This window comes from Brienomyrus brachyistius, chromosome 3 (assembly GCF_023856365.1).
Source record: "Brienomyrus brachyistius isolate T26 chromosome 3, BBRACH_0.4, whole genome shotgun sequence".
Classification (NCBI taxonomy): Eukaryota; Metazoa; Chordata; class Actinopteri; order Osteoglossiformes; family Mormyridae; genus Brienomyrus; species Brienomyrus brachyistius.
In genome coordinates this window covers 20,684,447-20,698,926 of record NC_064535.1, presented here as the reverse complement: position 1 = coordinate 20,698,926, position 14,480 = coordinate 20,684,447, and the positions used below count along the sequence as shown (strand labels likewise).

Here is a 14,480-nt window from a genome sequence, read left to right as displayed (position 1 = left end):
TTCGTAAAAAAAGAAACCCTGGCAACACTCGGCCAAGAAACAATTTTGGCCACGAGTACTCAGTTTTTCCGTTTGATCCAATACATCCTAAGCGAAAAGCAGCTGCGAGCGAAGCCCTGGTCGTAACGCAACATGCCTCCGCTTCCCCGTTCGCGCTCCCGCCACCAATGAACTCGCTCTGCTTAAAAAAAGGAAAAAAAGCCACCCCTGTAGATGTGGGTTCGTGAACCCCGCAGGGCGTGGGGGAGGGGCCAGCGGGGGGAGGCGGAGCCACAGCGGCCCTGCCAGAGAGCCGCCATTTTTGCAAAGGGAAAAGAGACGGGGGTGAGGGAATCTAGTTTCTAACACTCATCACGGATAGGACGGAGGGGAATTAAACGGTTCTGATGTTCTCATAAAAAACACAGAGTAGCCACATCAGGGTGACGTGCAGAAGGCAGTGTGAACGTCGGGGGGTGTTTTATTTTTTCCGCGGAGTAGGACTTAGGCTGAGTGTCTTCCCTCCTTGTACCCTCGCAGTGGAAACAGTAGTATTGTTTTGATTGTGTTCAAGCGGCGGGGGTCTTAGCCGGCTCCCTTGGTCCTGTATCCGCAGCATCTACCCTGGACATACCGGTGAGTACCTTTCCTTCATACACACTCTATTAATTCGGCCTTATTTCTTTTTCCTAATGCCACGTTGTTAATAGGAAACCTAATCAAATTACATTCTAGTGTTTTCCCCTGGCTCGCTATGTAGCCCGCTGTCTGTCCCCGCTAAAGTGAACGCCTTTCGGCTTTTCATATATTTAAGTGAGTCTTGCAGCAGCCGCCGGCTCGAGCTGCTGCCCTGGGGTCCCCAGAAAGGCAGGCGGGCTCTAGTGCCCCCTCATTCCCGGGCGACGTGACAGCTCTGCGAGTTGGGAAACCTGTTAGGACACGGACGCTTGTGGGATGTCTGTGTGTGCCCAATTAGCCATGGGTCTTAAGTTTGATCCCCCCTCAAAAAACCCCCCACTAATAAACTGACATCCTGCGATCGGGTTCACTTTTAACTACCCATTGCTCTGTGTGGTTTTAAGAGGTAAAAAGTAGTGCATCACCTCAGAGTGACGACCTGCCTGGGGTGACTGCCTGCTGACTGACGTCTCCTCACCTGGTTTTAGGTTTAGCTGCAGGTCGGAAATGTGATTAGTATGATTAGTATGTCGGTCAGGTGTTGAGGAGGTGACTGGCGTTGGTATCAAACAGCAGGTCTGCTGTTTACGTAGCGTGGAGCCGTCTGTTTCGTTAGTTCGGGAAAAAACTCTTTTTTTAGAGGAGGGGGATAATGGTCGTCCCTTTTTATAGAGAGGCATTTCTTCTTCGAAACAAGAAATAACGAAACTGCGCTGGAGGAAGACGTTAAGGCTGTGGCATCCGCCCGTTTCACGCTGGTTTGTGATCAGCCTCTACAATCATGGACACCCCACCTTTTCATACATAAAATACCTTCCCTGGATTGAAGAAGATCGAGCGAGTTATATGACTGTACTGCAAATGTAGGGGGAGGGGAGAGGATTGGTACAATATTCTCACCACAGATCCCTGTTGTTACAATATATAACAATATACATGCACGCTACCAAATGACAATAAGGATCATAATAAGGCGTTTACGCAGTCATACAAAGGCACTGGCTTGTGGTTTATCTGAACTCGCCAGATGCATTGTCGGTGGTCCTGGACGATCGGCATAAGCCTCCTGATTAATGCGGCTCAATATGCACATGGAGTCGAGTCGCCGTAGCGCTCATCCGGTTTTATTTAAAGCGGGTAACAACCTCACACCTAGAGCCGTCAGCTGTGGTCGAGCCGATCCGCTCCCCATTCCTATTTACCAAGGGCAACAACACTGCAACCGCGGAGATAAGATTTGAACACCGACCCGGGGGGTCCGAAACTCGCCTTTATTTCCCGGCGTTTCTCCCATGAAACAGTCGCACACCGCGGCGACAGAAATTCACTCCGTGTTTGAGCGTCGTTTCCTCATCCGACGGCGGCGTCCGGCGGTCGCGCAGTCCGTGTCGCCGGGCAGAGACTGTGGGGAGAATGGCGACTGTGGATGATGTTTATGGTGACTGAATCTACTCGTCCTTCCACGGCCCTGCCGGCCGAGTTTGACTGCAGCGCCGACATGCACGCCGACGCGCAACTGCACGAGCCCCCCCGGAAAAAAAAATACAAATTTACCATTTTTGTTCACCTGGTGTTGCAACACTCGACAGAAGTCGAAGTCTCCATGTTAGGGGAATATTCATTTTGTGTGTTGCGTGGCTCTGGTTATATGACATGCACGCAATCGTGTGTATTTTTATGCAGAACCGATTTATGAGAGAATAGCTTGAGAGCCCATTGTAACCTTACCGTTTATGTGCGAGGTGCTGAAACGCCTCTGGCTTCAGCTACAACATGCGCTGTCAGTGACATGACGGTCGATGCTCGCTTATTGGGCTAATTTCGTACAAACGGATCCAGCGCATCAATCCTCCCCCGTCCTGCTGTATGTGCCTGTCAGTGTCGCATGGTATTTACAGCAGCGGCGGATGAGGATTGTCTGCCTTTCCAGTAGTAACGGGATCTGACTCGTTCATAAAGTGGGCTTATGTAAAGAGAACCAAAACAGGTTACCGCGGTTAAAAAAAGAGCAGTGAGAAATTTACTGTGACCCCTCCGCCCTGTCCCCTCGCTCCCTTTGTGTATCCCAGTCACACCTGAGTCCCGACCAAAAAAGATGTGGTTTCGGTAATTTGGGCTCTGCAGACGGATGTTCAGTGATCATATTCAGTTATCTTATCAGATTAAATCCAGGAACAAAAGATTTATATGACCATTAGAGCATAGTGCCATTTTTTTATGTACTCTCGATGTGAGTAGTAAGAAATATTTCCAACCATAATTGACTTAATACAGTCATTGTTATATTTAAATCAATTTCAGTATCTGTACAGCCTGCAGGTGATCCTGTAGGTGATCCTGAAGGGACCCATTCAGATGATGTTTCCCTGTGATTCATTTCCCTTCATTTTTTCCCATCTTCTGTTATTAATTTTACATGTGGATTTTGGGACACCTGAATTCTCAGTAAGTGTAGCAATTTGTCAGCCGACTTGAGCTCGACCCGTCAGGTTCGGATGGGGGGGGGGGTGTGTACTTCGGGGCATTTCTTTTCACAGACGTGCTGTTGTTTGTCCATCCGTGTTACGAGGTGGTTCGGTTGGGTGTGCTGGACGACTGCATATGAATGACTGCTGGATTAACAGCCGTGGCTTATGGTGTCCTTTGACATTGACCACTGCCCCCCCCCCCACTGAGACAAACACACACACACAGATCAGTGTAGGCTCAGCATGGGTGAAGGGGAGGGAGTGGGGAGGGCACCAGGACAACAGGGGGCGCTGTTCACTTCACACTGTCAGGACTTTGGGGGCTGTATTGTTCATCTTTGTCCAATGGTGACCAACAGCTGGTGCAAATAAGTCATGTTTCTATAAAGGTGATATACAGCATGTTCTGGGAGCATGTCTGTGCCTTCCCAGTGCCGGCCAGGGCATTTCCAGACTGCATTCAGAGCTCTTTACTTGGCCCTAGGAGGAGTTCAGGTACCCACCCTGTAACAAATTAACTGAGTATCTTCGCACTTCCTTCCCAGATGGTCCACAAGCCAGGGTAAATATGCCGACGAGTTATTTCTGATGACATGCCAGTTTGAAACCATTTAATCTATATGTTTAATTCCCTTCAAATGATTTCCCCACGTTTGTTGATGTTGCTGCCGGTGTGGAGTAACTGTAGAGTAGCAGAGACTGAGTACCACGTTCTTCTTGGATGGAGGATGGTGGCGGTACTGATCCAGTCTGATCTCAGATCAACTGGAATGACAGTGCCTTTCCTGCAGCTCCCCTCTGGGGTTTGGACTGATGTTTACCTCATGGGCTGAGTTTGGGGGGGGGGGTTATCATCGGCTGATTTTTAATTTTTTTTGGTGGGGGGTTGTTTCAATGCCACTGTGCTGTTTCCGTGAATAACGAAGACCAGTGTTAATGGTTATAGACCACTAAGGAATTAGTACCTGTCAGAAGCAATTTTAAGGGATGCTACAATTCTGTACCATAGCTATATACCATACCATAGCTGTCTGTATCTTTATACACACTTATCCCTCTGTCTATGTCATGAAATAAAAAGTCTTGCATGCTAAATATCCTTAAATATGTATGGTTTTGACTGATTAGATTAAAGTGAGCTTTAACAGGCATTTTGGGTCTTTGCGGTTGTATTAAAACAGGCACAGAATGTAGCTTATCTATGTACAATAGAGAACAGAAGGTTGTGGTCAGTTTATCTACGCTTTGGATGCTAAATTAACTTAATGTCCCTTAATGTACATGCTGAAGTAGTCGAGTGTGCCTTCATCTGCATGCTAACATAATCCAGCATGTTTTAATTTGCATGCTAACTTAGTCCACTGTGTTTTAATAAAGATGCTGACATACTCCACTGTGGTTTAGTGTGCAAGCATAGCTGGCTCTGCTGTAATGTGCCTTGTTGCAAATGCTAATGTCATCTGCCTTGCTTCAGTGTATACGCTGACGTATTTCGCCTTGCCTTAATGTACAGTACATGCTAATGTAGTCCTTTGTGCCTTAGCATACATGCTGATGCAGTCTGCTGTGCCTTAATGTACATGCTAATGTAGGCTACCATGCCCCATGCCTTGGCGCACATGCTAACGGTAGTCTGCCGTGCTTTAATCACAGTATGACCTGTGTTTCTTTATTGAAGTAATGACTGATTAAAGTGTGAAATCAGAAAAGATGTTCACTCTTGAAAAGCCTGTTTTCTATCTGTCTGTCTGTCTGAACACGACATATGGTGTTTGTGCTTGAATGTAGCCTTGCACAATTCTTTTTTTTTTAAATTTGGCCATGGGCTCTGTTCAGTCAGAGAGCAATGGGGATTTGTAGGGCCCCCCCATGTCAGTCTCCACCCCCTCGAGGGTGAGTTTGCTGTCTGTTTGTTTCCCCCCCAGCTGTGGACCCCACCTCCCCCCCCCATCCAGCCAGCTGCTGCTGTATCCTGGACTGTTGTTTTACCTCTGCCAAGCCCTCAGCTGCACTCATAATCCCATTGCAGCTCCTGTGGTCCTGCTGCGGTGTGCGTTCTCTTTGCCGCCGCCCCCCCCCCCCCCCCCCCCCCCCCCCCCGCTCATGTCCTCAGCAGGGAATACCTGTCTTGGGTTCTCCCTCCTCGCGGATCCTCCCGACAGCACTGCGGGGGGGTGGGGGGGGGGGGGGCTGCTGCTCTTAAGGAGGGGTGTCATGTCGGAGTGCTGAGGTGGGCCAGCTCCCCAGTTTCGGTGTTATAAATATTTTTTCCCACGTACTTCCTCCTCTTCGCCGTACTGCGATTTCCGTTTTTCCAGTCGGCACCGTTCACCGCGTGACGTCTGCTTTCAGCTTTACCAGATGTGCAGCTCCCTCGGTCGCTCAGGTGGACAGGTCTCGCATGAAATGGTATATCTCAGGAGTGTATGGAAAAGCCCCCAACCGCAGCCAGGCTGAAAGCATAGCAGTGGGATTATCCCCTGGGGGGCGCCATTCCATGCAGTGTGGTCCTCACAATCCCGCTTCTGGACGGGATCCTATCTCTCGGTTTGCCCTGTCCTGGCTTGGCTCTCCCCCCATAACGTGGAAACCCAGGAAACAGGGGCCTGCTACAGGGTGCTTTGGCAACGGCTTGGCAGACTCCTTGTGGCATGGGAGTCTGCAGCCCCGCCCCAGCCTCGTGGGTCGTAACCCTGTGTGGTTTGGAAACTGTTGCAAGCTTGTGTCGTTCAGCTCCCGCTCAGTCGCGCTCTTGACCACTTGCATCATCGTGGCTTCTGGTTGGTCTAGATTGTAAAGGATGAAGTTTAGGGTCCCCGGTTGGATACCTCCACAGCAAAGCTCTGATGCTGCTGGGCTAGAGTGCGGGTCCTGCAGGGAAGTATGGACCTGCTGCACCCTGAAACCGAGCATGGTGAGCTATAGAATAGGGAATACTATAGAACACTATAGAGGTACTCCAATCAACCTTGTGGGGAAACTGGGTAGGATATATGAGAACTATCTTACTTTCTGTAAGAGACGGTTTTGTGGTCTAATCAATGGGTTGGACGTTTATACAGCACTCTTGCAGTGGTTTGTGGGCAAGTTAAAGAATTTTCCATGGCCAAAGGTGATATGATTACTCTGCCTGCTGTGGGATCCAAACCCACAACCTTCCGGACATGAGCAAATGTATAACTGGTGTATAGACTTATGGCTGAGGTGCCCAACTCTGATCATGCACTGAGCCACCTAGCTCATGGGGGGAAAAAGGCTATTTTGAATGACAGATCCTGCTTGCGCATGTGGATTCTTCTCCCCAGAACTCTTGTGAATAGTGGTACCTGTAACCTTGATAGGAGAGTCTGTATCCTAAACCCACTGATGGTTCCTTCTGCCCTTATTGCTTTATCCTCCTTGGCTTCAGGATTGTTTATCTACAGACCAGAAGTATAAAGCTGCCAGTTAGAGATGCATCTGGAACTGCTGCAGCGCGAGGCGACTTAAGCGTCATTCTGTTCTTTGGTGCGTTTGTCATTGAGTCAGCTTGTGTGTGAGGCTGCCAGTGTTCTGGGGGGATTTGTGTAATGAGGTATTTAGCTTTTTGCTGTTTTTGAGAATCCAAAGCTGTAGGGGACCCTCTTTCCTTGGGCCCCCAGATACTCCTAGACCCTGGGCAGGTAGGCGGGTGTCGCTTCTCAGGACCTGAAGGCAGCTGCATTCCGACGCTGCTCCTCTTCCTCCAGCTAAGACCCATGTTTGTTTAGGAAGTGGAAAACGGAAGGGTAGAGAGAAGCGGGATTGGGGGGGGGCGTGATTCTTTCTGTGTGCCAACGTTGCCCTGGTGACTGACAAGCGGGGGAGGGGGCGTGTGGCCATGGAACTCGAGTTTCATCAGGAATGTTGTACTGCCTCCCCCCCCTCCTTGGAGTTTTGTGAGTTTGAGTGTCTGTGTTTATACATCTGTTCAGGGGGTTTGGTGGGGGGGAATTGCACTCCTGACCGTTTTACCACAGGGTGTTGTGTTTAAGATTCCACACGAGGTATGGACGTGTGTCCGGCTGCTCCTGGCAAAAAGCTGCTCTGTGTTTTTTGGGTTGGAGGTGGGCTTTGCTTTAATGACGGGTGAACTTTTCTGTAAAGGGCCGAAATGTCTTTTTGCCACACTGCTCTGTTGTAATGGTGCGGTGCGACGTTTCGCACTGTGCCAACATAAACGTCCACGCCGAGCTTTTAGGGAGGATTGCCCGGTGGTGTGGTGTTGCTGGGGGCGGGCACTCGAGGCTGTCATGCTGACCAGCTAGACAGAAGGAGTTTTGTGCAGGGAAGAGGGTGGTCTAATGGCCACACATACACAGGTTTGTAATTACATCTTTGTGGGGACATTGATTTCTACAGGCAAAACCCTAATCCCAACAATGACGGCCTTAACCCCTACCCAGCCCTAACCTTAACCATAAGCAACCAAACAAAATACAAGACTTTTGGCATTTTTAGTTTTTTGATTGCAGTCACAGATTTTAATGAAATTGAAGTTAATATTGTGGAGGGCTGAAAAAAATGTTTGTCACATTATGGGGAAATCTGGTCGTCACAGTGTAACAATTACAAACACGCGTGGACACGCGGTCATACACCGCTGTTTATCACGCCAAAGGCAGACGGCTGCTGTCTCTGCGAGCCACGTCTGAGCTCACATTTCCTGCCAGGACCCCCCTTCCCGCCTGCCTCGCTTGCCAGGTGTGAGTGTAGCCTTGACCCCCTGCCCTGTGCCGCAGATTTGCGAGCCGAACGGGCGGCCGCAGGAGCGATTGCTCTCTTCCCCAGGGACCCCCAATGACTGGGGCTTGTGCGGGAGTTTGACCACGTGGTGGGGCTTTGGTGGGGTGTTTGATCTGTGGTCAGCAGCCATTGATATCTGATCATTCGTTACTCCTGTAATCTCACCAAATGGCTGCGTCTGGGACAAACGCCCATACACGACCGTACCCAGATGTGACACATTTCTGTATTTTAGTATTCGCTTGAGGTTGCTATATGCTTCAAGTTCCAGTTAAATCCCTGACAAGCACAGGGACAGCCCAACAACTGTGGACAAGTTGCATTGATACTACGTGTAAAGCATGCAGGTTATTTTTGGCTATGTAATATGTGGTCGTGTCTTAGAGCTCCCCCTAGTGTACGTTATGTGTTACTGTGATGGTGGCTTGCTGGCTCCTTGCGGCGTGTTCAGCTTTCGAAGTCTGTATGTCCAGCCTAGTCCCTTTTAACACGCTAGGCAGGTTGAAATGGTGGCCCTCATGAACCCCCTCCTCTGTCCCCCCAGACTTGCTGGATGCACCTCGACGTCTGCAATGAGCACCGTGGCTGTAATGTTCCTCCGTGTTGGATCCCCTGGACTCAGTAGGACACGGATTTGCCTGCGGAGGGCGTCATGAGCGTCGTCATCTCAGGAGGGTTGCAGACGACGGACGCCTCGTATCCGGACATGGCCGCTGGCTCGGAGTAAGTGTGGGCTGGCCTCCGCTCTGCTTCTGGGTCGGTACCGCGCTGGCTTCTCCAGGGACTGCGCATGAACCAGCTGCTACGTGCGTGTTGTATCTGCGGCGGTTAAATGGATTAATGAGACAGTCTCATAATTCATTCACACTTGCAGTTATTATATGTAATATTTTTTAATAGCAGGACGATTGGGCTGCTGCTGTTAAGCTGGGTCCCTCTGGGTGCATTTGAGACTTAGACTAGTAATGGGCGATTGGTGACAGATTTGCTGCACGTCACATTAAAGGGCCCAATTTCGCTAAATTAGCTCTCTTTCACACTCGGTACAATGGATGAGTGTCAGTGTATGAGCTGACGACCTCAGATTCCGTTACCTTGACGCCACTCAACCCTGTCAGACTCCTGGAGACCTATGTTGCCCCCCTGAGGCCACTGTTGGTAAAGCAGGAAGGACACTCTGTGAATGGCTTGCTGCCAGTGTGATCTGGGAATGTCCCTATTTTTTTTAAAGCTAAGTGTGCTCTGCGTAAACACAGGTTCTGTTTCTTAGTAACGCAAACCACGCTGGTGGCTCTGCGAAGAGGCTCATTGTGGGGCTAACTGAACCGTTCATTTCAGGTACGACCACAGCGTGGCGTGTACCTGGGGGGGGGTCATTTAGCTAATAAATTCTTATATGCATCTGACGGACGGCTGTGACAGGGTGCTCTTTGCCACACCTGGCCCGTGGAGTGTGTCGTCAAATTCCCAGTAGAGACTGTGCAGTGCCCCCCCCCCCCCCCCCCCACACAGGCACTGGCCCCCACAGGTCTTCCCTGGTTTGTTAGTGACAGTTGCTTGTTTCCAGAAAATCCGGCTGCGTTTCCGTGACCCTTGCAAAGCACCTGTCCCCAAAGCCCCCGTTCGTCACATTTCGTGGTGAAGCGGTTCGGCACATTAGCCTCACGACAGCTAGTGGGACCCCCCCCTCCATTTCCGGACCTTCTCCACCTTCTGTTCCCATCCCCTCTTCCAGCTCACTATCCTCGGTGAGAATTGCAGGCATGGCAGTGTTCCAGGGTGTGTCTCTAATCCTCAAAAAATAAACAAACTGTTAAAATAGACTAAAGTCTCATGTCAGCTCCGTTACTCCCAGCACCCCAGTTCTCATTCAGGTCCTTCTCTAATGCCACCATTTATTTTCTGCTGCCAGTGGGCCCATTCCTGCTGTTAATCCCTGTCTGGTACCCTGACCCTGGCACCCCTCCCTCCTCCCTGCTGTGTCCCACAGAGAATCCCCAATCCTATGCTCCGCCCCCGCGCCCGTCCTGTGTCCCCTCCGTGGCTCCCCTCGATTTACCCCTCCCGTACTTGATTCTTTCTTCCTTCCTCTCCCCCTTTCTCCTCTGCTCCAACTCTCTGAGCCCCTCCACCCCCCTTTCCCTGTGTAGAGACGGGGGCTCTGCCCCATACACTGTTAAATGATGTGACCCCCCCCCACAATAGCAGTGGTTGTAATTAGTCTCTGAGTACGGTGCCTGCAGCCGGGCACTGAAGGTACCCCCCCGCCCCCCACCTCCAGCAGTCTCTGCACGTGGTCCTTGACTGCGTTTGCCTGACTGCGTTTGCCTGACTGCGTTTGCCTGACTGTGTGTGCAGCCTGTGTGTGCAGCCTGTGTGTGCAGCCTGTGTGTGCAGCCTGTGTGTGCAGCCTGTGTGTGCAGCCTGTGTGTGCCTGAGGTCGGTCCTTACTCAGGTGAGCCTTTGTGCAGATGAGTCCCTGGCTTCTAGCCGTGTGTCACCCCCAGATAAAGGCTTTGGCTTAAACGGCCTGCATTGCGGGCAGATTAGAGGGTTTGTGTGCTACAGCTTATCAGCCCTCCACAGAGAGCCCAGGTGACAAGACAGCTTCTCTATCTGTGTGTGTGTGTGTGTGTGTGTCTCTGTTTGTGTGCACGTTTGTGTGTCTGAGTGTGCAGGCCTTTCCCTGGCTCAGGCTTGTGTTGCCCAGTCTCGGCTGTGTTGTGCTGTCCTGGGAACAGTGAGAGACAGTGGAATAGGGTGTTTAAATTCTGGCATGTCAGTCAGTGTTGACAGAAACGCGCAGCGAGCTCCATGTGCCTGTATCGGCAGCTCGTTATACCTCCGCCTCGTATAACCTGTGGTGCCTGGGGTGGGGCTGCTCACTGAGGTCAGTTCTCATGCTTTTCTGGTTGGTTTCTGCTCTGCGGATCTGGAGCGGCTTTGCAGGGTAGGTGTCCACTGACCCAGCTGTGTGTCTGTCCAGCAGGCCTGAACCCGTGGAGGCCGCACCCGTGGTGATGAAGGCCAGCTACCCGCAGGCCTACAGCGGCACGCAGCACTCCTACAGCTACACCGGCCTGCCGTACGCGGTGAGCGTCACACGCACGCACATATGCACGCAGCACTCCTACAGCTACACCGGCCTGCCGTACGCGGTGAGCGTCACGCACACACACACGTACACGCGCAGACAAAACCGCACCCGCTGCTCTTATACTCTTTGACTCCTGAGAACCAGTTGTTTCTGTAACAAGATGTCAAACCTTCATACCTCTGCACAATCTGATGCTGATAAAAGTACAGTAAGCTTCTGTTAAATCCCAAAACACCAGGGGCAGATATTTGAAATCAGAGCTCAGGAAACCGTGGTCCAAAAATGTAAGAGATGTCAGTCGAGTTCTGATCATGTTACCTCCCCCTTCATCATCGCTCAGGATCACAACTATGGTGCACGGCCACCACCCACCCCGCCCGCCTCTCCGCCTCCAGGGAGCCGCTATTCACACCAGCCCCCCAGGACGAGGCGTCCCGCGGCACCACACTCAGCACCTCCGAGGACGGCAGCTATGGTGCCGACATCACACGCTGCATCTGCGGCTTCACGCACGACGACGGTTACATGATCTGCTGCGACCGTTGCAGGTGAGCAGGGGCCACATCCCTCATCTGTATGGAGCGACTTGCGATAGAGGGAAGGGTTGCAGTTTCTGTACGCTTCCTGGGAGTCGAACCCATGACCTACGCTCTTAGTGCAGTTCTCTGTGCCTGCTGTTTGCCTCATAGAAAGTTGTCCAGTATGAGGTGCTGTTCCTGCATTCCTTTGTTCCTCCTGCAGTCCTTTCTGCTCCCTTTGCTGTGAAGGTTGTACGTTCCTCTAATGTTCCTCTAGCGTTGTGGTGTCGTTCTTCTCTTCCACCTCCCTTTTCCGCTTCCTCTGCTGTAAGGGCCTTACGTTCCTCTGATGTTCCGTTGACGTTCTTCAAGAGTTGTTGCGTACATCTCTTCTACCTCCCCTTTCTTCTCCCTTTGCTATGAAGGCCTGGCGTTCCTCTGACGTTCCTCTGATGTTCCTCTTCTCTGCACAGCGTGTGGCAGCACATAGACTGCATGGGCATTGACCGGCAGCACATTCCCGATACCTACCTGTGTGAGCGCTGTCAGCCCCGGAGCCTGGACCGCGAACGGGCTATCCTGCTGCAGACCAGGAAGAGGGAGAACCTTTCTGGTGAGCCGAGCCAGGGGTCTGCTGGGCCGGGCACGTCTGAACCACTTAATTTAGTGGGCCGAGCGTAGGCGGTCTTGGGAGGATCTGTGTGCATTTTTGAGCGTGCCGTCTGGCTGAGCCGCTTCCGTCTCCTGGCTGTTCACGTGTGGACTTGTGACACATCTCGCAGATGGAGATACCAGCGCCACGGAGAGCGGTGACGAAGTCCCCATGGAGCTCTACACGGCCTTCCAGCACACGACCACCAGCCTCATGCTGACGACGGCCCGCATGCCCTGCAAGTCGGCCGACAAGCGGCGCAAGAGGAGCCGGGACAAGGAGCCGCCCACCGTCACGGCTCGCGCCAAAAAGGTTGCCACCCCCCCCCCCCCCCCCCCCCCTTTGACCATGCCTCAGCGCAATCGTCAGAGCTTTCTGATTGGCTGCTAATCTCTCCATATATTAGATACAGAACTCCGAGGGTGGCAGGTAGAGCGTGTGGCTCAGTGGGTTAGGCCTCTGTACCTGTATTCAGAAGGTTGTTCGTTTGAATCCCATCCTCACCAGAATAGTTCTGGTATTAGTACCAGTCCATGAACCCAGGAAATAGATCAGATTAGTGGTTTATCCACACCGTTGGGCAACGTCATAAACGTAATGTCGTTTTGTTACACAATGACAACAAAGTGCTCGAATCTTAATTTTTCAAGCATCACAGAAGGTTAGTGGCTCCTCTTGCCTCCATGTCATGTTGATGCCTCATTCTCTCCTCCTCTTTCTCCTCCTCTCTCCTCCCCCTCGTCATAGGCCTTCCGTGAGGGTTCCAGGAGATCCTCTAGGGGCAAGGTAAGAGAGGTGAACGTGTCTTCCCTGCTGCGCCCCAGAAGGTAGGGTTACGTCTTAAACCTGTGTGCCCTGCCCCCTCCCCCTCCAGGCCTCCCCCCCTGACCTGGACCCCTCGGACTCCCCATCGCTGTGGGAGAGCAAAATGAAGATGTGGATGGAGCACTATGAGGAGGCCAGCAGCAACCAGTACAGTGAGGAGATGCAGATCCTGCTGCGGTTGAAGGGGGGCGCGGGGGTGGAGGCCCTGACATACAGCGGCCACGGGGCATCCTTCAAACCCCCTGTGGAGGTGAGCGGGGAGAAGGGGGGTCTGCTTTTATGGGGCGAGCTCACGCACACATGCATCAGACGTCCTAACTTCCGCATCCCTGCCCACTCAGAGTCACCTCCAGAAGAACAGGAAGATCCTGAAGGCGGTGCGTGACCTGGTCCCAGATACGCTCATCATCGAGTACCGCGGCAAATTCATGCTCCGCCATCAGTTTGAGGCTAACGGTTACTTCTGCAAGAGGTGCGTGTCCCTCGCTCTGCTCCGCGCGCCATGCCTCAGGGAGTCGGCAGTGCTTATTTACCTGCGAAGGCCCGCATCTGACCCGAAGCCCCGCCCACTCTGTCCAGGCCCTACCCCTTTGTGCTGTTCTATTCCAACTTCCATGGCCTGGAGGTCTGCGTGGACGCCCGTAACTTTGGAATGAGGCCCGCTTCGTCCGGCGTTCCTGCACACCCAATGCAGAGGTGAGTGCGCGGGGGCGTGACCTGAGCCCTACTGGCGAGACCCGTTGTGGGTTTGTGTCGGGTGACTGACCAGCCCCGACCTCCGCAGGTGCGTCACGTGATCGAGGGCGGCACCTTGCGTCTGTACCTGTACTCCGCGAGGCACGTCGCCCGCGGCAGCGAGATCACCATCGGCTTCGACTATGACTACGGCAGCTGGTGGGTGTCGGGGCGTCGCCCCGTAGGGAAGCTGAGCTCCTCATTGGCTGGTGGTTTATTTTGGTGGGCGGGGCCTGCTCACACGCCTGCCTGCTCTTTGCAGTAAATACAAGGTGGATTGCGCCTGCCTGAGGGGAAACCCGGAGTGCCCGATCCTGCGGCGACCCACTGAGCCCACGGAGAACCTGGGGGAGTCACGGCGCCGCCGTGGCCGGCGGGACAGAGAGGCGATCGGGGAGAGGGACAGTGAGGGGACCCAGAACCAGAACATCGCTATGGACGGCGACGGTGTCAAGGGCAAGGCTACCAGCGAGAACAAGCAGCGGAAGATGTCCCCGCTTCGCCTCTCCATTTCTAACAACCAGGTACAGCCATGGCCACACCTCTGGCCACACCCCCTGCTGCCTGCACAACCCCGCCTCCTCATCACTCTCTCTCTGCCAGTGACAGAATCTGCCACTAGGGGGGGCGCTGTCTATCACGTAGTTTACCCCATTCTGCTTTATTAATTTTTACCTGATCCTTCCTCAGCTCAGTGATCCTGTTCCTGAGGTCACATGTCTGTATTTCTCATACATCCACGCATGAATCATCCATCCAGTCCA

The 14,480-nt window shown here is 52.5% G+C and overlaps 1 protein-coding gene across 1 annotated transcript; it reads left to right on the top strand.

Moving 5' to 3' along the window:
• The first annotated feature begins 272 nt into the window (after nt 1–272).
• Nucleotides 273–14,474, top strand: LOC125738945 (inactive histone-lysine N-methyltransferase 2E-like). The gene is given in 14 exon segments (XM_049008494.1): nt 273–615; nt 8,434–8,612; nt 10,879–10,981; nt 11,327–11,378; nt 11,381–11,534; nt 11,978–12,117; nt 12,287–12,468; nt 12,904–12,942; nt 13,031–13,231; nt 13,323–13,453; nt 13,561–13,628; nt 13,631–13,677; nt 13,766–13,875; nt 13,979–14,474. Coding segments are annotated over 13 exon segments (1,704 nt in total). The 5' UTR covers nt 273–615; nt 8,434–8,541; the 3' UTR covers nt 14,385–14,474.
• The last annotated feature ends 6 nt before the right edge of the window (nt 14,475–14,480 follow it).